Source organism: Neomonachus schauinslandi, chromosome 13 (genome assembly GCF_002201575.2).
Source record: "Neomonachus schauinslandi chromosome 13, ASM220157v2, whole genome shotgun sequence".
Classification (NCBI taxonomy): Eukaryota; Metazoa; Chordata; class Mammalia; order Carnivora; family Phocidae; genus Neomonachus; species Neomonachus schauinslandi.
In genome coordinates, this window is record NC_058415.1 from 81719631 (window position 1) to 81741575 (window position 21945).

The 21945-nt window shown below is 37.7% G+C and overlaps 1 protein-coding gene and 1 non-coding gene across 2 annotated transcripts in view; both read right to left on the minus strand.

Annotated features, from left to right (window-relative positions):
• The window catches only part of RC3H2 (ring finger and CCCH-type domains 2), a 46585-nt gene that overhangs the window by 11284 nt on the left and 13356 nt on the right, over window positions 1–21945 (minus strand). Inside the window, exons 4-10 of the mRNA XM_021691200.1 lie at window positions 21600–21833; window positions 14418–14593; window positions 10611–10811; window positions 9992–10124; window positions 9760–9878; window positions 7963–8075; window positions 821–1129 (exon numbers count right to left, since the gene is read on the minus strand). Of these exons, the coding sequence (XP_021546875.1) occupies window positions 821–1129; window positions 7963–8075; window positions 9760–9878; window positions 9992–10124; window positions 10611–10811; window positions 14418–14593; window positions 21600–21833 (1285 nt within the window). The remainder of the gene's footprint in view (window positions 1–820; window positions 1130–7962; window positions 8076–9759; window positions 9879–9991; window positions 10125–10610; window positions 10812–14417; window positions 14594–21599; window positions 21834–21945) is intronic.
• LOC123326575 lies at window positions 10212–10323 on the minus strand. Its single transcript, XR_006541191.1, has one exon. It is a non-coding gene; the product is annotated as a small nucleolar RNA SNORD90 (small nucleolar RNA).

Sequence of the window (21945 nt, forward strand, 5' to 3'; positions counted from 1 at the left end):
ATCTGAACATGTTAAAACTCAGATTTTAAGACCCTACAATAATACCAAAGCATGAGATTTTAGAGGTGGAAATAACTTTTCAGATTGTTAGAAAGTTGTAAAACTTTTTTCTTAAAGCACCAAAACCCTTTCTTATGCTGAAACCCAACAATATTGGTAATAATAATAACAACAACAGATATTTATTGAGTGCTATTGGGCAGGCACTGTTCAAAGCATCACACTTAACAATTCACAAATCTGCACAACCAACATATGTAGTAGTTGCTATTTTTGTACAAATTTTATGGATGAGTAAACCGAGGAAGACCAATTAGTTGGCCTAAGATCAAACAGCTAGAAAACAGTGAGCCAGAATTTGAACCCAGAGAGTTCGGCTCTCAAGAGGCCCCTCTTAACTACCACACATCATTATGGAGTACAGAGAGGAACTGTTCTGACTGCAGCAGAGGCTGGAGGCTCAGCATCTCACCTTGCTTAGGTTTCTACTTAGTTCCTTTCCGGCCCTTCTATGGACTCAATCCTATAGTTCAAAGAAGTAAGTGTGGGAAAAAAAAAAACCAAAAACCAATTCTGGCCCAGCCTCTTTAGTTTATAGTCGAGGAAAACAAAACCCAGAGCTGAAGTGACTTTCTAAGGTCACAGAGCTATTCAACTGCAGAACCAGGACTAAAACTCAAATTTTTTGGCATTTAGTGCTTTTTCTACTATGTGAAACATTCTGCATAAAAATTCTGATTAACTTCTTTTCCTTGGGATAAATAAAAATACTCAAGCATTTCTAAAAAACTCAAAGTAACCATTTTTACCTAATACTTACTTTTCAGTGATGGATTCTGCAGAAGGCCCAGTAGCATTCTGACCATTAGTGCCAACCTTCCCCACCTTCTTCACAGTCTCCAGAGCTCTTAACGTACTGTCAGTACTACGTGGGATTAGCTGGGAAACACTGTTTTCTGCATTTGAAATTCCGTTTGTACTTGGAACAATTTTCCCCGTTGTTTCAGTACTTCCTATGACAGAAATGACATTTCCGGCTGTGGTTGTGACAGTGTTGTTTACACCAACTTTATTTAGAAGAGGAAATGTTCTTACAGTTGCATTGATCTTTTTGTTCCTTAATCGATACCTGTTTCAAAAACAATCAACATATCAGTGAATATTTCACTAAATCTTACCCTGAAAGGAGAAAAAAAAAAGACAATGGGAAAAGATTTAAATAGGAGGAACAGCTTTAAAGAAAAGTTTCTTCAGCTAAATATCAAATACAGTCTACATCAAACTCTGCTGTGATAGATGCCACATGAAAATACATATGCCCCTCCACAAACATATATGTAGGCACGTAATTAATACAGCAAGCAAAATACACATGTATTCAAAGAAACCTTTTGAGGGAATAAGAAGAGATTCTTTTGAAAATTTTATATAATTGGAATATACAGTACATTATATAAAAATGAAAGGAACCGGGCGCCTGGGTGGCTCAGTTGGTTAAGCGACTGCCTTCGGCTCAGGTCATGATCCTGGAGTCCCGGGATCGAGTCCCGCATCGGGCTCCCTGCTCGGCGGGGAGTCTGCTTCTCCCTCTGACCCTCCTCCCTCGCATGCTCTCTGTCTCTCATTCTCTCTGTCTCAAATAAATAAATAAAATCTTTAAAAAAAAAAAAATGAAAGGAACCATACCAAATTTACTTAGCAATGCAAAATGAAGAGAAAAGGTATGAAAAAGTTGGCAAAGTTCTGTTATTACCAAATGATGAGCATTATATAAATTAAAAAAATTATGAAACCAAAACTCATTCTTAAACGTTATACCAAAATATGGAAATTTAGTATTATATTTTTCAGATTAAGTTTATGCCTGAAGTAAAAAGGATTTGGATTAAAGACTTTTCCGATATTAATTTCAAGGTTTTATCTATAGTGGTCAAATATAACACTCTTAATATATAAAGCAATTTGATCTTGGAGTCGATTTAAGAAAATTTGTTTCACTTGTACAATTCAAAAACTTCATTATAATGTAGTCCTAGTCAATATTTCCTCTAATACTTTAAAGTGATGAACAACTGTTACATGAAAAGAAAAACGACTACACACATTTGAAGTCATAATTACATAAGCCTAAATTAATCTGATATTAATGTTATACATAATCAAACATGGTAATTAAATATAAATAGCGTTAGTGATGAGCAATGCCTTCACAATCCCTCCCTTTCAGTCCCTCAATATCTACAAACAGCCTCATTATTCAATTCTGCTCTTCTCCCTCCCTCCCTCTCCCTCTCTCTCTCTCATACACACACACACACACACACACTGACAGAGGCATGTGGAGCTCAATAAAAGACAAGTGTCCCCAGACGAGACTGGCTGGGGGTGCAGTGACAGAACCCAAAGTTAAAAAAAAAAAAAAAAGAAGACAACAGTTATAGCCAATCTACATATGTCATCTCAGAGATATTCTGGGGAACCACTGATTATGAGTAGGGTACAAGCAGACCTATATTTTAGAAAGGCAGTTTGGTGATGTGGAGGGGCCTGCACTTTCCTCAACATGCTCTCTGAAACCTGCTCTTCATTCTTCATCTCAAAGGTTCTTGCACAAAATACCCAGCTGCTCCTTGCTTTCCATCCTCAAAGGACAAATCTCAGCTATCCTTAAGATTACTCTGGCAGGCAAAAAACAAAAGGTTTAATTGTGAGTACCTTAAAAGAGAAGAGTTGTAAGAAGTAAAACCTTAACCAAGGGAGGTAAAGTAAGTGACAAGTCAGGATACATATTGGACTTCTAGCAACTAGGAAGCTAAAGACTTGGACTTAGGATCTGGCCCTCACGCTTGAAACAGCCACTTATTTCCTATTCTTTTAAAATCATCTTTGAGCTCCCTGAAGTACTCACTCCCTGCCTCACCCAGCTTTGAATCCACTATCTACCATTAATTCCTCCCTTGTAAGTACCTTCAACTCCCCCTGTTGGAACTCACCTGGTAAAACCCTAATCTGATTCTTCACTTACTCTCTTATTCTGGGCCTGCTCCCTGGCAGCTGAATGTTGGTGGAGAAAAACTATGCCATCATGGCTCTCTAGACTCCCTTCAAAATTATGATCAATTATTTAAAATGGCCAAGCAATACATTAATACACTTCTCTACTAAATTCACTTTCCCATCTCTAACATCCTTTCCACCTCCACTCTCCACAGCTCCTCCACCACTGATGATACCACCTCCCACTTCACAGAGAAAACAGTTGAAACCAGAGGAGAATTACTTCTTTCACCACCAAGGCCAGTAACCTTCCTGCATCTGTAACCACATGCTCCTCTGAAAAAGGGATGAAGAGCTCCTGGCTCCTAACTCAGGCCAATCTTGCCGCTTGGGTTCTACCAAGGGCCCATCTCCACTTGAGCCCCAGGTCCCAAGCCCATCTGCCTTTGCAAAGACTCCACTCCTGTAACGATCTGTTGTTCTAGGGCATCATCACTTCATTCAGGTGTCTCCGTACATGTCATATCCTCTGAGATACCTTCCCAGACCATCTTATCTAAAATATCTCCCCTTTCCCAATCGTTCTCTTTCTCCATACCTTGTGTTATTTTTCTTCATAGCACAAATCAGTACCAAATATCATGCTTTCTAATTATTTGCTTTATGTCAATCTTCTCTACTACAATGTAAGCCCCATGAGAGCAAGGATTTTTGCCTTTCTTACCCACCACTCTACCTTCAGCACATCATACAGTACCTGTGCATACTAGGTGTTCAATAAATATTTGCTGCATGAATGTGGAGTAAGCCTCTAACTTCGTATGGCCAAGAGAACAAACTACTGATTTTCTACCCCAAAAGCATTTCCCATCTCAGTAAAATACACTACTTGGTTATGCAGGTCCCAAACCTTGGAGTCATTCTTGATTTTTAAAGTCCACATTCAATCTATCAGTTCTATCAACTCTACTTCCGAAATACATCCCCAATCTGATCACTTTTCATCATTTTCATTACTATGGTCCTAGGACCAAGATACCAATCCTGTGCCTCAACCACTGTAGTAATTTAATTGGTCTCCAGCCATGCACTTAGTGACATTTCTAAGACAAAATTAAAATCTCATTGTTGCGGGTTGGCTGGCTGGCTCAGTTGGTAGAGCATGTGACTCTTGATTTGATCAGGCTCCTGAGTTCAAGCCCCATGTTGGGCATAGAGCTTACTTAAAAAATAAATAAGATTTGGGGCACCCGGGTGGCTCAGTTGTTAAGCGTCTGCCTTCAGCTCAGGTCATGATCCCAGGGTCCTGGGATCAAGCCCCGCATTGGGCTCCCTGCTCAGCCAGGAGCCTGCTTCTCCCTCTCCCACTCCCCCTGCTTGTGTTCCCTCTCTAGCTGTGTCTCTGTCAAATAAATAAAACCTTTAAAAATAAATAAATAAATAAGATTAAAAAAAAAAACCAAAATCCTCATCATTGTTATTTGAATAAAACACTACAATGGCTTCCAAATTCCTCACCATGGTCCATAAAGCCAGTATGATCTGGCCCTTGCCTACCTCTCCAATCTTATCTTTTGTTGTTCTTCTCATTCTCCATCTTCCAGACACACTGGTCTTGTTTCTAGTTCCCACGCATGCCAAGTTTGTTTCCACCTCAGACGTTCTTAAAGTATTTTATCAGTAACTGAAATTGTATTTACATGTTTACTGTTCCTCTTCCTCCACTATAAGCATCTCAAATAGTACCTGGCACTTAACAATCATTTTTATAAATATCTGTTGAACTGGTTGATCCCAGGCTTTTGACACTCTCCAGAATGCAGCAACTCTTGGAAACACAATTCTAATACTCAGGAGACTGTTGGGAATTTACATTTAGTTTGGTTAGAGAGATGCATAGTAGTTAAAGCAGGCTGGAGTAAAATTTATTTAAGTAAAACAAATGTTTGCTCCTGGTGTATTATGTGAAATAAGACAAAGGTTCTACCCTCAAAAACTCAGAGATAGGTAGCAACATGTATTTTTTTAGCCAGTAGGGTAGTGACATCTTCCACCTCCTTAATCCTTGGTATCATCCTGTTTTTTCTTCTTTTTTCACACACCAACAGAGACTGTGAGGCTGGCTGGAAATAGGAATTATAGATTATTTGCTCTTTCAACATAAATATACTGAATTTACGTATCAGATACTTGCTAAGTGAAGAAAATATCAAGATTAATTACCCATAGGATAAATGAAGTCCAGTGAAAATACACACATGCAAATAAATAATTGCAGTATGACAAGAGAACTGGATGTTACAAAGTATAAAGCACTACACCGGCACAGTGAAGGAAGCAACTAACACTGACTGCCTGGGAAGTCAGGGAAGTCCTCAGAAGGAAGCTGACATCGGAGTATGCCTAGGAATAGGAGCTCTCCAAATAGAGAAGAGAAAAGCATATGATATAGAGGAACAACATGTGCAAGGGAAAGAATGAAAGAATTTGTGTAGTAGTAAACAGTGATTAACAAGATGTACCTTAAAAAAATAAAAACTGCAAAAGGTAGAGTAAGACTGGAAAGCTAGATTACGACCAGATCCTGTGATATACTGAGGAACCAATTTAGAATGTAAAACAGAAGATGGACATGATTAGATGCTTATTTGCAAAAGAAAATCTTGGTAGCAATGAAATAGCCAGGTTGAACATAAGGAGATGCCAGGTTAAAGGCCATTAGAGTACTAAATTGATAAATTGGGTAAACACATGTGAAACACTAAAAATGGTACCTGACACCAAATGAGACCAATTAATTTGGCTATGATTATTATTTTTATACTACTACTATTATAATTTCAGACAAGAGATAATAAAATTCTGAAGTAGGTAATGGAGATGGAGAGTAGAAAGCCAGCTTGAAGACGTAAGAGATAAAACGGATCTTCAGCTGGGGTACCAGTTATGGGTCGAATGGCAATGAAATCACAGTTTCTCCTCTGACTTTGTTAAGTCTAAGTACACCCAAGCAAGGTCCCCTAAAAAGTTCTACTTTCGCTAAGAAGCTCTATTTCAGGTATGGGCAAGCTCAATAGATCTCCTAGAATCTCAAAAACCAGCCCAATATAAAACTCTATATACAGAGATGCTTAGACTGGGTGCAAACAGCATCTTTTTGTCTTAGGACTCCTATAACCTCTCTAGGCTCTTCCAGTAGGGGGGAAAACAGAGAAGAGAAGCATGTTTCTACTCTTCTTTTTAATGCACACACACATATCACCTATCATATTGCTGCTGCTGCGGAGCTCATTACGTACAGGGCCCAGTGCCAGCAACTGAGGAGAGGAGACCGTAATCAACAAGATAGATACAGTCCATTGAGCTTACACAGCAACAAGGCAGACAGTCAATAGATGAGGGGTCAGCAAGCTACCTCTTGTGGGCCAAAACTGCCTGTTGTAAATGAAGTATATAGCTATGCCCGTTTTATGCACTATGGTGGCTTTTTTGCTACAATGGCAGAATTGAGCGGTTGTGACAGTTCACTGCATGATCCGCCAAAATGAAAATATTTACTATCTGGACCTTGACATAAAATTTACCATAAGTTAACCATAATTTTGATAAGCATGATAAAGAGGAACCTGGTTTAGTATGTAATATTGGGAAGACCCCCCAAAAAAGTGAAGGATAAGCTAGGCAAAAGAAAAGCTCCAAAGGCAAGGCCCCAAGGAACAACATGACGTAGAAGACCTAAGGTGGGAAGGAACATGATGCATTCCAGGCACTGTCAGAAGGTAAGCGTGGCCTGAGTATAAAATATATTCAGCAGCACTGTGAGATGAGATCAGAAAGGTAGGCATATAGATGATGCAGGGTCCACAATCTAGATTTTATAACTTTATCCACAGGGTATGAGAAACCACCTGTTTCTCATTATCTGCAATGAGCTTAATGTACAAAATTCTCCCTGTTTTGTGGGGAATGATGGGTTTGGGGGTAGGCAACGATAGCTGTAAGAAGACTAGTTAGAAGGCAATCACAGATCAAGAAAAGGGGATGATAATTTGGACTATAAGGATGGAAAGAAGAATTGAGAAACATACAGGCAGGAAGCTGAACTGACTTGTTGACTAAGTAAGACAAGCAGATGAAAGGTGACAAAGATGGTGCCTTTAACATGACATGTATAACTGGCTGAACCAGTACACTGGGGGAGAGCAGAATGAAAGGTGGGAGAGGATGTATGGGAGGAGAAAATTAGCTCAATTTGAGCTTCAAGTGTCTAAAAACAAAAGGGAGATGTCCACTAAGAGTTGATACACAGGTTGCTTCAATAGAAAGGCTGGAATCAATTTTTTGGCAACAGAGGCACCTGAGTGGCTCAGTTGGTTAAGTGTCTGCCTTCGGCTTAGACCATGATCTCAAGGTTCTGGGCTCCCTGCTCGGAGGGAGGGGGATGGGACAACTACTGCTTCTTCCTCTCCTTCTCCTTTGCCCCTCTCCCCAGCTCAAGCTCTCTCTCTCGCTCTCACTCAAATAAAGAAATAAACCCCAAAAAACAAAAAACAGAAACTTGGACAATACCTATGCTAAAAAGACCAAAAGCCATAAAAAGAAAATGTATCTGCTGTACTGTTTTACCTGGGACTTTGCCGTTATCTTCAACTGAACCTGACAAATAAGATTGCACGGAGGGGTGTTTTGTTCTGCACAGGTGCTTAACAAAAACATGGATTCCAGCTATACAATGCTTTAAAGTATGACCCTTGAATAAGGTTCTAAATCACTTATCATGTTAATCTTGCTCCCAGAAGTGAGAAGGTATAGTTTCAAAAGAAAAGATTATCTTGCAATCTAAGGAACTCTACAATGTGAACTTAATCACATCTGCAAAACCCACCATAAACTTTGAGACTACACAGGACACTTTCATAATGACCCCAAATTAAACCCATATGAAAAAGAATTTTCATAACTTACTTTTCAAGCTCTTCCTGAGAATGGGCAAAAGTACAATTTGTTCCTCGGGGACACCCTCCTTGCTGACGCAGATCTCGGCACATGCTAGTCTTGTATTTGCTGTTTGGCTGAGGCTACAAAAAAGAAAATCGGTGTGTGGAAAAGTGAGGACTCTTGGGATTTCAGAGTTTTATGATTTACCGCTTTAATTCTTTTTCATGTTAGAGAAGTAATTCTTGTGCTGAAGCAACTGCCATTCCACCATTTCCCATTAGGCATTACACAGGGTAACTCTGAACTGCCATTTTAAATATTCCTTCTGGGGATTATCTGAAACTGGTTCAAATGTTATGTCTATTTATTTGTCAGGCAACATAATGCCCCCCAAAATACAAGATTTTCTCCTCAATTCATTGCTGTCTTAAAATGATACCAAAACAAATGATTTAAAAAGCACTTAAAAAGCCATAAGCTTTGGGGCGCCTGGGTGGCTCAGTCGGTTAAGCGGCTGCCTTCGGCTCAGGTCATGATCCCAGGGTCCTGGGATCGAGCCCCACATCGGGCTCCCTGCTCGGCAGGAAGCCTGCTTCTCCCTCTCCCACTCCCCCTGCTTGTGTTCCCTCTCTCGCTGTGTCTCTCTCTGTCAAATAAATAAATAAAATCTTTAAAAAAAAAAAAAGCCATAAGCTTTGTCCACTTAAAACTTTCCCAGGAGAGGTAGAATATAATTTCCCCTGAAAGTGAAAATTTATGAAACTAATTTATTTGTCAGCTTGAGGGTACAGCTCTCTTCTTAGGCTTGGAGCTGTTTAAGTTCATAAAAACAATGAGGCAAAATATAAAAGCCTCATCATAACAGCTATAACTGCATCAAAATTTAAGATGGCATTGTAATTTCTGTGACCTTAATAAAGACGAAACATTTATCTGTCAGTTAATGTTTGAATATTATAATGTCTTCTAATAGAATAAGGGTAAAAGAGTGCAAAGATCACTTTGGAGTAGATTTGATCCCAGCTCTGTCACTTACTGTCACCAGGACCTTAGATTTGTTATTTAACCTCTTTAAACTTTAGCTTGGGAACAGCAATTATCTTGCAGGTGGCTGTGAGGATTAGAAATTATATAAATAAAATACTGAACATAGGAACTTGGCTCACAGTGACGTAATAAATGGGCATAATTATTAGAATAAAAGATTATGCCTTAAGCAACTCCTTCTAAAGTACATTGCAAATATTTTAAAAATTCTAACTCCACACATTTACAAACAGATATTCATTTGTACGAGAGCAATGGAGAAAAAAGTGACGATTTCCCTACATTAGAAAAGAATTAGACAAAATATCTGGAAGGAATCATTGAGCTATACTTGGTCAAAACATTGACAGTGAACTCATATTCAAAATATTCTCCCAATGGGGGCGCCTGGGTGGCTCAGTCGTTAAGTGTCTGCCTTCGGCTCAGGTCATGATCCCAGGGTCCTGGGGTTGAGCCCTGCATCAGACTCCCTGCTCAGCAGAAGCCTGCTTCTCCCTCTCCCACTCCCGCTGCTTGTGTTCCCTCTCTTGCTGTGTCTCTGTCAAATAAATAAATAAGATCTTAAAAAAAAAATACTCTCCCCATGGTTGTGCCATGCTATGAATTATTTATCAGGTATACTAAAACTTGAGTTTCTCTCAAAAGAACAGAGATAATAGAAACCTAAAAGAGCAGAGTCACGTAAGAAGTCCATTAACCGAAAAGCTTGTTCAAGATGTTCAGGATGAAGCTCTGTTAAGAGGTAACAGCAGTTAGAAGTGCAATGAATGTGCTTACCTGAGGTGTCTCATGGCCTTTCCTACTATAATTTTGTATGAAGTCCACAAGGCCATGAACCACTGTTTTAACAGCTACCATTGCATTTTCTAGCTGCTCCCAAGTTGGTGAAACAGCATCTAAAATAAGCCGTCAAGGGGATGGGGGGGAAGAATTTGTTAGCAGTAATTCTCTTGTGTTATTTACCTCAAGGGCAGAAAAAGTATAAGCAACTAAATATTTTTTCACATACCTGGATTAGGGTCTATGTTTGCAAGAAGCTCTAAATGAGGCCTCAGTCTATTTAAGTTAGCTGGGTCACCCGTTCGTTGCAAAACAATTGTCAATTCCTGGACACTCTTTGCAAATGATTCTGGAGACTGCAGCTAACAAAACAGACAAGAGAATGGCTTTTACTCTGCTTCTTATGACACATCTATATTCAAATGCTTCATTTAGTCAACATACTAAACAGGTTTTCAAGTGCCTTCAGATTCCATAGTAGGAGTTATCAATGATGAATGAAATTTTCACCTCAGAATCTGCCCTATGAAATTCATCATTAGACACTTAGAAAACTTACTTATTATAAGCTATATTAGCTCTCTGGGGTCAAAACACAGATAAACAACAGACTCTGAAAGCCAGGCTGCTTTTATGCTACTATCCTATATGTGCTTCCCTATTGCCTCCCGTCGTTTATTTTGAAAGTTAGAAAAATAATAAAAAGAAATAAAGATAAAATAATACACAGTCTGATACTTAAAACACAGGAATCTCCAACTAGTTATCTCTTTAGTTCCTTTAGATGATTGCAATGCTCTTCTAAGTAACAGCAATGACATAAAACAAACATCACTAATTTCACAAACCTTATCAATGATAGACTGCATGTGTGATTTATGTGCCAAGTCACCATACAGAAGTGAAGACCACTGCTCAGGTGAAATGCGGAGTCCTGCTTCCATAGCAATATGAACAATTTGGGCATCATGTTCTCTGCGTAATGCTTCATAACTCCGAAATTCCTCCTTTAGCTGCATCAGAGAAGAATCTTCATCCCTTTTGGTAACCTAAGAAATAGAAAGGAGAAAAAAAAACCCCATCAGAATTGGTCTGCTCTCCCTCCTTCTCCAATCAATTCTTTTGGTGGGGGAGAGTACAGATATCAGACACCAGACAAAAGAAGGTGCAAAGAGGAGAATGTCCTTATCACAGACTCTTTTTGGAACAAAGCAGACCTTACATAACCCAGTACATAGTTTTTCCTTCTTTCAATGAACTCAGCAGCTGATAGAGAAGACACTTGTAAACAAAAAATTATAGTATACGTGCTCTTATAATGCTCCATGGCAACATAAAGGAAAGGCAATTAAATCTGACTTGGGGGAGAAGGAAGGGATAACAGAGGAGGCTTCCCCATCTTGAAGGCCGCATGAACTGAGTCTTGAAGAATGAATAGGCGTTTCCAGGTAAGAAACAGAATCCTAACAAGAGTAGCAAGTGGTGAAATAGAAAAATGAAAGAGCAGAGCACATAGAATTAAAGACTAAGAGGCTAGAGAAGAATCATAGAGGGCCTTATAAACTATGGTGAGAAATTTATATATTATGCTGAAGGGAATGGGAAGCCACTGAGGACTTTTAAGCGAGGAATGAGAGATCAGTCCAATGGGTAGACATATATTAGCACTGCCACGTGATGATTAAGAAATTTTCTATCACCACAAAAATGATCATTAGGGTATTTATACAGCTTTAATTTGTACCTGACTTAAGTCATTTAAAAAACATAAATTCAAAAGCTTCCAGTTTCACATACCCTACTGAAACTGTCTAATTCTCCAAACATGCAAGTGTATGACTAGATAATTTCCACAATAGATATCATTTATCTAAAACTTGCACAATGAAATTTGAAACTTGGCTAGGATTCAGAATACCTAGGACTAGTACAGATTCTATAATTCAGAATGAACAAATCATTCAAACTGTTCAAAATCATGATTTTCTCACTGGCAAAATGAAAATATCTCCAAACCACCTCACTGGTTCTTTCTATTGTTGGCATATGAGACAACAATAATATGACCCCAAGAATATGAAGATGGGAAAATCAAGTTACCATCTGAGAATTAATAGTATCAGTTCAAAATCTCTTTGGGAATATGTAATTACATTAGAGAAAAGTGTGGGACATCCAAAATTCTAAACATAATCTTAGGTATAATTTGGGAGCAGAGTAACTTAGAAGTCCCCAAAATCTATATTCTACTTCAACCTATTTAAAGAAACACTGAGGAAACAAAAGAAAAAATTAACAACCGGGCGCCTGGGTGGCTCAGTGGTTAAGCGTCTGCCTTCGGCTCAGGTCATGATCCCAGGGTCCTGGGATCGAGTCCCGCATCAGGCTTTCTGCTCCTTGGGAGCCTGCTTCTCTCTCTGCCTCTCTCTCTCTGTCTCTCATGAATAAATAAATAAAAATCTTAAAAAAAAAAAAAAAAAAAATTAACCACCTAAAAAACAGAAGAAAGAAACCCAAGAACCAGACAACGGTAGCATCACCCAACTACCACGTAGGCTACAAGGGTGCCTCATAGGCAGCATAAGCATCTATTCACCTGAGTAGTAAAGACATACACAGGTGGCTAACAGAGCATGGTCATATTAAAGTTCTCACTACCATGCATCAAAATCACCCGTGAAGCATTAAAAACTACAATTTCAGGTAATCACAATTCCTGGCTTTGAAGACCACACGATTTAAAAAGTATGTATGAATGCTCAAGTCCAACATCAGATACACCAAATCAGAATATATCCGGGGATGGGACCCAGGATTGTATACTTTTAAAAAACCCATAAATAATTCTGATGTAGATCGTTAGTTGGGAATCACTGCATCAAATGTTGGAATGATTAACTCCCTTGCGCTGAAGCCAGGCTACTCAAGCAAAGGTCTGATATCTTCGGCAGGAAAATATCTACAATATGATGATTTAAGTCATGTAAGAATTGCACTTCTCATTACAAATTAATAAAACAGATCATCCATTGTGGGTGACCTTGGTAAGGGTGTTCTATTCCTGAAGAAAGAATCTACTGTATGCACCCACAAAAATTCACATCTCTAAGCCTATAAAATCAAGGAAAGACCTTTGACAATTGTGATTTTACTAGAGTAAATGACACCCAAGAGAGGCCTTTTGGCAGTTAAGTCAGTACGTTATCCTTTTATTAATCTAAACACTGCTTTAACATTTTATTTATTAATTTTTTTTTAAAGATTTTATTTATTTATTTGACAGAGACACAGCGAGAGACGGAACACAAGCAGGGCGAGTGGGAGAGGGAGAACCAGGCTTCCTGCTGAGCAGGGAGTCCGATGCAGGGCTCGATCCCAGGATCATGGGATCATGACCTGAGCCGAAGGCAGACGCTTAACGACTAAGCCACCCAGGCGCCCTGCTTTAACATTTTAAACTAGAGTGCAGTGAGGATGAAATGAGAGCATAAAATTGAAATCACTTTCTATACTAGTGTTATTCAAATATCAGATGTTAGAAACAACTGTAGATGACTATCATAAACCACAAATTAGTACGATTCCTATGAGAGAAAAAACACATTAAATCAGGAATACACAGTGTGAGAACCTAGTCAGTCACCTGAGGACGATAAATGATCTCTGTAATTTGGTTGCTTAGCCAAAAACATAATGTTTGAGGAACCAGGGATTCATTTCTATTTTTGCCCTTAAGGGCACAAAATCAAGCACTATAACTATCAAGGAGATAGTGTCCAAGCCTCATTAGTGGAGATAAGTGAGTTCATTTGAACATATTTCCATCAGCAATTACCTGTTATTTCAAACTAAGCAGTCTGCCGAAAAGTTTTTTTCTGTCTGTACTGTTTTCACTAGTGGGCTATAAAACCAGCAAAATAGCTTTGGCTCTCAAATTTTGATGTTTTACTTTTATAGAAGCCAATGGACTTTTCTAGTTCCAAGTATCTGGGCTTTTCTCAAGATCCAGCCAGCAGTCCCTACTCTTGTAACATGCAGAAACTTTTAAGGATTCAGCCTACTTTCCACCTCTCTCAGTACCTGTAACCACGCACAGGTCTATAAGACAACGCAACCACATTTCTAAGTATCTTGGGGTTTTTCTGTCTTCTCCACCAAAACAAAACACACACAAAAAATCACACCTCCTAAATGCAGAGTGGGGCAAGTACCTCAACTCTTCACTCTCTTGTCCTGAAGGCAACATTATAGGCCATCTTCAGATTAAAGGTCATAATCTAATCACAACAGGGAATAAAATAAAAATAACAATGGGAAATTGAAAAACCAACTTCTTACGTTCTTTTATATAATTTTCCCTTTTAAGATGGGAAATTCATTTGAATTAGACTTCTTTAGTCTACATTCATTATCCCAAGAGTCAAGTTTACCAAACTATTTCCTTATGCTCTGTTTTCTGTTACTGACACCTTCACATGTTTATTCTCAACAGGTAGTATCACAGATGCAAACAATGCAGAAGGAAAACAAAGTTTCCTTTCAACTCTTAGAAGCATTCTGCATTCCTGGAGCCTCTAGACCAGGTAACATCCATTCCAGAAAGCCTCTATCTCATACAAAGGCATGTAATGTCTAGATGGCTGCTTGCTACTTACCTTAAAACATGAAGCTCGATACAGTAGTTGCACAACATGACCAATACTTGTTTTTGATGCCTGAGGAAATCTTGGTTCTAGTCTTTGCACAACAAAAAGTACCAGTACTTTCCTTGAGAGAGCAGAGCCATCTTCTAATGCTAGCAACACCAGCTTCAAGGCCTCTTCTTGCATAGCTAGAAGTGAGAAACATGAATTCACAATAAATGAGAAACCCTGCAGATATGTCTGTCAGACTTCTTTGGGTATTAGGTTCATGGCGGTCCATTATCCACAGTCTGTATTTCATTAGCACAAAAAGAGGACACCACACATACAAAAATACAGTTTACTTAAAAAGCAATCAAACAAAATGTAATTTCTACTAAACAACCATTTAGAACATAAATCAACAGAACTTAAAACATATCTCCTGCAGATATTTAATAATCAACTAGATAACAATAATGTTACAGTGCAAAGAAAAAAATCCTCATTTACAAAATACATGGAGATACTGATATATTAAATACATATAAAGAACACATAGTAGCCTTATGGTAAATGGTAATTTTTCTTTAATGCTTGGGACTGTTAACTTTGCCTGACAACAATTTTGTACGATTTAAAAGTGGTATTAACCTGTGGATGCAATACCTAAAGAAGGTATTAATTTATGTTGTTTTCCAGCCAGGGATGTATATAGTATAATCTGAATCTAATCATGAGGAAATATCAGACAAACTCAAATTAAGGAATTTTTTATAAAATAACTGCCTGTAGGGGCACCTGGGTGGCTCAGCTGGTTAAGTATCTGCCTTTGGCTCAGGTCATGATCCCAGGTCCTCAGATGGAGCCCCACGTCGGGCTCCCGGCTGAGTGGGGAGCCTGCTTCTCCCTCTCCCCCATGCTTATGCACGCGGGATTTTTCTAAAAAAAAAAAAAAAACTTTAAAAAAAAAAAAAAACAACTGCCTGTATTCTTGGAGAATAACAACATCAGACAAAGAAGGGCTGAAGAAGGGTTCCAGATAAAAGAAGACTAAAAAGAGATGACAAATAAATAGAATAAGTGATCTTGGACTGGACTGTATTCTGAAAGAAAAATTCCATTAAAGACATTTTTGGAATAATTGACAAAATCGGAATATGAACTAGATTTTAGTATGGTATGTAGGTTAAATTTTCTCAGTTTGATGAACGTACTGTTGTTACATAAGACGGTATCCTTGTTTTTTGGAAATACATTGAAGTATAAAGGGATAACAGGGCACTGAAATATGCACCCTGTTCTCAGATGGTTCAGAAAAGAGGAAAAGGGCAAATAACATAACAAATATAACAAAATATTAAAAACTAGTGATTGCGGATAAAGAGTATACAGGAATTCTCTGCATTGTTCTTGCAACTTTTGGGTAAATCAGAAATTATTTTAAAATTAAAAGTTAAAAGTGCATTGGTTCTCAATTAAAACAGTGGAACTTCAAAACTGAGAGCGCATCTAGAATCTGGATTAAAAATCAAACCGTAAAAAAAATAAATGAAATAAAAATAAAAATAAAAATAAAACCCTTTTACAAGTGAGGCACTAAGGTCAAGGTTCACAACTAGATAGCAGCAAAACTGTACTTGTACCAAGGACTTTTTAAAAAAATTGAGGTAAACTTGATATAAAATTAACCCCTTTAGAGAATACAATTCACATGAACAACCATCAGGTCTATCTAGGAAACCTACAGCCATTACACAGTCACCTACCATAGCCTTACCTCCAGCCTCTGGCAACCACTAGCTTGCAGTCTGATTCTATGGATTTACCTTTGTGGATACTTCAAATATATGGAATCATAGAATATGTGACCTTTTTCCTGGCTTCTTTCACTTAACATAATATTACTGAAGTTCACCTACACTGTAGCATATATCAATTTCAATCCTTTTTTAATTTTTATGCTGACTTTATATAGAAATAAAAATATTTTATATATTTCAATTCTTTCTGTGGCTGAATAATATTCTATTTATGGACAAAGCACATCTGGTTATCCATTCATCAGCTGATGCACGTGTGGATTGCTTCCACCTTTGGACCACTGTGATGAATGCTGCTGTAAACACTGGCGTACAAGCATTAGTTTGAATCCCTGTTCAGTTCTTTGGGATATATACACAAGGAGTGGGACTGCTGGGTCATACGGTAACTCTGACTTTACGAGGAACCGACAAGTCGTTTTACAGAGGCTGCACCGTTCTGCTTCCCACGTTTCACCCACATCCTCACCAATTTTCCATTTTTTAGATTATGGCAAACCTAGCCGGTGTGAAGTGATATCTCATTGTGATTTTGATTTGCAATTCCTTAATGACTAATGACGCTGAGAATCTTTCCAAGCTCTTTTTGGCCATCTGTGTACCTTCTTTGGAGAAATGTCTATTCACGCCCTTCGTCCATTTTTTTACGTTGTGTTGTCTTTTTGTTGTTGAGTGGTAGAACAAAGGATATTTGATACCTTATCTAGTGCTTCTTGGGTCAGGTAAATAAATATGAGGAAATATCCAAAAACAGCATTTTTAAATTACATATAAATGTGAATTTTTCAAATTATTTTTTAACTTAACTTTGTATTATGGTAAATTTTCAACATACGTAAAAGTAGAGATCACATGAACCCATAAGATAGCTGTTGCCAGTTCTTACCCACTCTTCTAGTTTGCTTTGGCTGGAGTGTTTTGATGTAAATCCCACACAACATAGCATTTCACCCTTAAATAATTCATTATATATTTCTAACATGTAAGGACTTCAAAAAAAATTGTACACCATCATCACATTCTAAAAAAGTAATATATATCCTTACTATCATCTAATATCCAGTTCACGTTGAATTTTTTCCCACGGTCTCAAAAATTTCTTCTATTATATACTTGGCTTCTTTAGTAATTACCCAAATAAAGTCCATATTGCTTTTGGTTAATATGCCTTTCAGCTTAAAAAAAAAAAAAAAACAAACTATACTAGCTTCCCACTACCCTTCACTTTCCCATTTAGGAGAAAATTCAGGTTTTCTCTGAATTTTTTGAAGAAACAATCATTTTTCTAAACAATTCCCGACATTCTTGATTTGGCTAATTTTGTGCTTATAGTATTTCTTTCTTTCTTTTTTTTTTTTAAAAGATTTTATTTATTTATTTGAGAGAGAGAGAATGAGACAGAGCACATGAGAGGGGGGAGGGTCAGAGGGAGGAGCAGACTCCCTGCCAAGCAGGGAGCCCGACGCGGGACTCGATCCAGGGACTCCAGGATCATGACCTGAGCCGAAGGCAGTCACTTACCAACTGAGCCACCCAGGCGCCCTGTGCTTATAGTATTTCTAAATATGTTCATTTAGCCTCCTTATTTCATGTAAACTATAGGCTTGATTATATTCAGAATGAGTTTTTATTTTTTGAGGTTTTGTTTCTTTTTCTGCCATACTTGTTATTCCGTATATTACATAAGGAGATACTTAAGGCCTAGATGTCTCATTTTTAGTAATGTTAGTGGGTTTAGTAATAATGATCAATGTGTTCAGGCCTCATGCATCTATAGTAAATTTTCCCAGCAACCTTACATCTAATGGTTTTAATAGCTACTAATAATTCTTGTGTAGACCCACTAATTCATTTGTGGTTGTAAATGTGTGATTTTTCTACTTTTGACACTTTTTTTTCTACTTTTGACACTTTTTTTCTAAATTTATTAGCTGGAATTTTGCTAAAAGAGGAAGCTACACTCAACACCCTGAGAAACTGTCCTTGAAAAGTTTGTAAAGGAAAGGCAGAAAAAACATGCTTGATTTTTATTCTACTCTTTTGCAATTTCTAGAATAATGTGTTGGCATTATTTAGCAACTGCCAAAGATAACCGATTAATTTTTCCTGTACCATCATTACAAAATCATGGATTTTCATATATTTTATGTTTCAATCCATTACAGTCATTATTCATTTTGGTGTTCGAACTGTGCCACTCATGGCCAGTGGAAGCCCTTTCAAATTTACTTCTAATTCTGACAAGATGCCAATGATCTCTGATAGCTTTTTTGCTTTCTAGCCCAAGAATTCCCAGGCTCAACTCGTACTTGCTATCCTAGAACTGGAATATGGCATTATCTAAAGACTAAACAGCCCTGCTTCTTTTTAATGGGCAATGGTATTTATTAAGAGTCATAATCTGGGTGCTATGGCTATTCACTGTTTCTAAGCCCTTTCAGTGGACAGATCTAGGGAATACGTGTTTTTAGAGACAGAAAAGTAAATGAGCCTGTACTTACATTGACAATTCAAATTTAAAACTACAGGGTTCTTACATAAATTCTTTGATTTCATACTTTTTAAAAAAGATTTTATTTATTTGAGAGAGAACAGAGCGAGAGTGAGAGAGAGAGCACATGAGAGGGGGTGGAGGACCAGAGGGAGGAGAAGCAGGCTCCCCAAGGAGCAGGGAGCCTGACATGGGGCTCGATCCCAGGACACTGGGATCATGACCTGAGCCGAAGGTAGACACCCAACTGACTGAGCCACCCAGTGCCCTGATTTCATACTTATATCTTTTCCTTTAAATGCTGAAAATCTTGGTTCCTGATGGCATTAACATAATTACTTACTTGCTTTATCCTACTGTGTGCCTGATTATACCCTAGGATTATATATCCCACTAGGGATATAAAAATCAAAACACTGTGTTCCAAAGTCACCTGTAATAATTCATTCCTGATGAATATGCTACCAACTTAATGTAGTTTTAAATTTTTTGTTTTTAGGTATTGTGTCTTATTCTTTTTAATTAAACTTTTAAAATTTATTTTTACTAAAAATTGTTTTATAATTACATAGAACATTTACATGGGTCTCAAGTATAAAACAAGGTACATTCAACAAGGTCTAGTTCTGTCCTGTCTGCTTTCTCTTGGTGCCTCCTTCCTCTATATAAGTTTATTACTTTTAAGTATCTCCTACCATTGTTTCTTTTGGAAAATATAAACAAAAGTAGACAATGGTTCTATCTCCCTTTCTTAGATAAAAAATATTATAATAACACACTATTCTGCACTTTGTTGTTCTTGTTTTTAAAGATTTTATGTATTTGACAGAGAGAGTGAGAGAGCACAAGCAGGGGGAGCAGCAGAGGGAGAGAGAGAAACAGGCTCCCCGCTGAGCAGGGAGTCTGATGCGGGGCTCGATTCCAGGGCCGTGGGATCATGACCTGAGCCAAAGGCAGACGCTTAACTGACTGAGCCACCCAGGTGCACCTGTTTTTTTCTTTTCTTTCTTTTCCTTCTTTTTTTAAGTAAGCTCTACACACAACATGGGGCTTGAACTCATGACCCTGAGGCCAAGAGTCCCATGCTCCACTAACGGAGCCAGTCAGGTGCCCCTTTTGCTTTTTTTTTAACGTATAGAGATCACACCCTAGCAGAACATATACATCTTCCTCATTCCTTTCGACAGTTGCAGAGTACTCCACTCAAAGGATATACCTGTTTATTAAACAAGTGTCTTCTTCATAGACATTCAGGTTGCTTCCAGATGTTTGCTGTTACAAATAGTGCTTTTGTAACTATGCATTCTGGGGGCACCTGGCTGGCTTAGTCAGAAGAGCATGGCTTAGATGCTCAGATTCACAGCCCTGCCTTAGTCAGGGCTGTGAATCTGAGCCCCACGCTGGGTGCAGAGATTACTTAAATAAAAACTTAAAAAAAAATAACTATGCATTCTGTATTTTTTGCTGTATCTTTGGGATAGATTTGTAGAAATGGAACTGTCAGGCCCAAGAATAAGTGCATAGGTGATTTTGGTAGACGTTGTGGAATATCTCTCTTTAAAATGTGTGCCACTTACAAACAATGAATCATGGAATACGTCATACAACTAATAAAGAATACAAGAGTGAATTCCTCTATAACTTAGTATAGGAAACACTTTTTTTTACTCCAAATGCAGAAGCAGTAATAGAAAAGACTGATATATGACTAAATATTTTTTTAATTGCATCACAGAAAATATCAGCAAAGTAAAAAAATTACAAACTTAGAAAAATGTTTGTATTCTATCACAAAGGACTAATATAACTAATACGTAAGGTATGTCTAAAAACTCAGAGAAAGATACCAACCACCCAATTTAAAAATTGGCAAAAGATATAACCAGAAAATGCACGAGAAAAAGTAATGTAAATGGCCCTCAAACATATAAAATATATTCAGTGTTTCTCATATCAAGAGAAATATTCACGAAAATTATATTGACTGTTTCTCATGTATCAGATTGGCAGAATTAAAAAGTTTGACAGTATATTTTGTTGTCAGGGCTGTGGGAAAACAGGTACTTTCATCCAGTAACAGTGGGAGTACTAAGTGGCACATTGTTATGTTAATTACCATGCTTTTCTATTACTGCTTCTGCATTTGGAGTAAAAAAAAGTGTTTCCTATACTAAGTTATAGAGGAATTCACTCTTGTATTCTTTATTAGTTGTATGACGTATTTTTTAATAACAAATATTTATGACCTACTCAGAATTTAAGTAGCTATGGTGTATAAGAAATATATCCAATTTTATCTTTTTCCACATCTATTCAGTTGTCCCAATGTCACTTATTTAAAAAGTTTCCTTCACACACACTCACACACAAAATTCTACCTGACTATAGTTCTAAATCAGAAAGGTAAAATAATAAAGCTCTAAAAGGTAACAGAAAAGTGTACTTCATTCATAACCTTGTTATAGGTAAAGATTTTTTAAATAGAATTTGGATGGTAATAACTATGAAGGCCTCAACCCCAGTGATTTTTTTGTGTGTGTGTAATTTCTGCTTTCCAAGTTTTAAAGACAATTTTTAAGTTTTTTTTATTAAAAAAAAAACTTTACTTTTCCTTTACTTACTACCTGTATAATCTTAGGCCTCTAACTCGGTTCTTTAAATTGTGAAAGCGGATCTGTGTCACTTCTTTTGAAGGCTGCTAAAGATTAAATGAGAAATTTATTCTAAAATGTTACAGTACTATCACATGGATTATGATTACAAAAACTGGTTTATCTTTAATTATGTCAAGATTTGTGTGTATAACTAAGATGGGTTGAGTCTGGGGATTCTCAGCTAACTCTAGAAATTGGGATCCTCTCGCCCTGATAGTAAGAGAGACAAGATAGTGATCTATCCTACCTGGCCCTAGAAACTGGCATCCTCGAGCCCTGACAGCAGCCCACAGGTTGGCAGACAATTGCTGGGGATTCTGGTGCTGTAATATTAGTTCTGTTACAGTTCTTTCTCCAAGTGAACGGGCTGCTCGCATGGCTCTGACACGACCTTCTTCCTCCACCAATTGACAGTTTACAAGTGTCACCAGTTTCCTTTGCATTGGACGGCTCAGTGCACTCTGGTTCAAACTAGCTACACCTTTAAAAAGAGAAAGGAAACAAAGTAAAGTTTTTTCTATTAAATAGGACAAGTTACTTTTCATTACCCATACTTAACTATGAAGCCATAATCTGTAATGAGTCCTTCCACT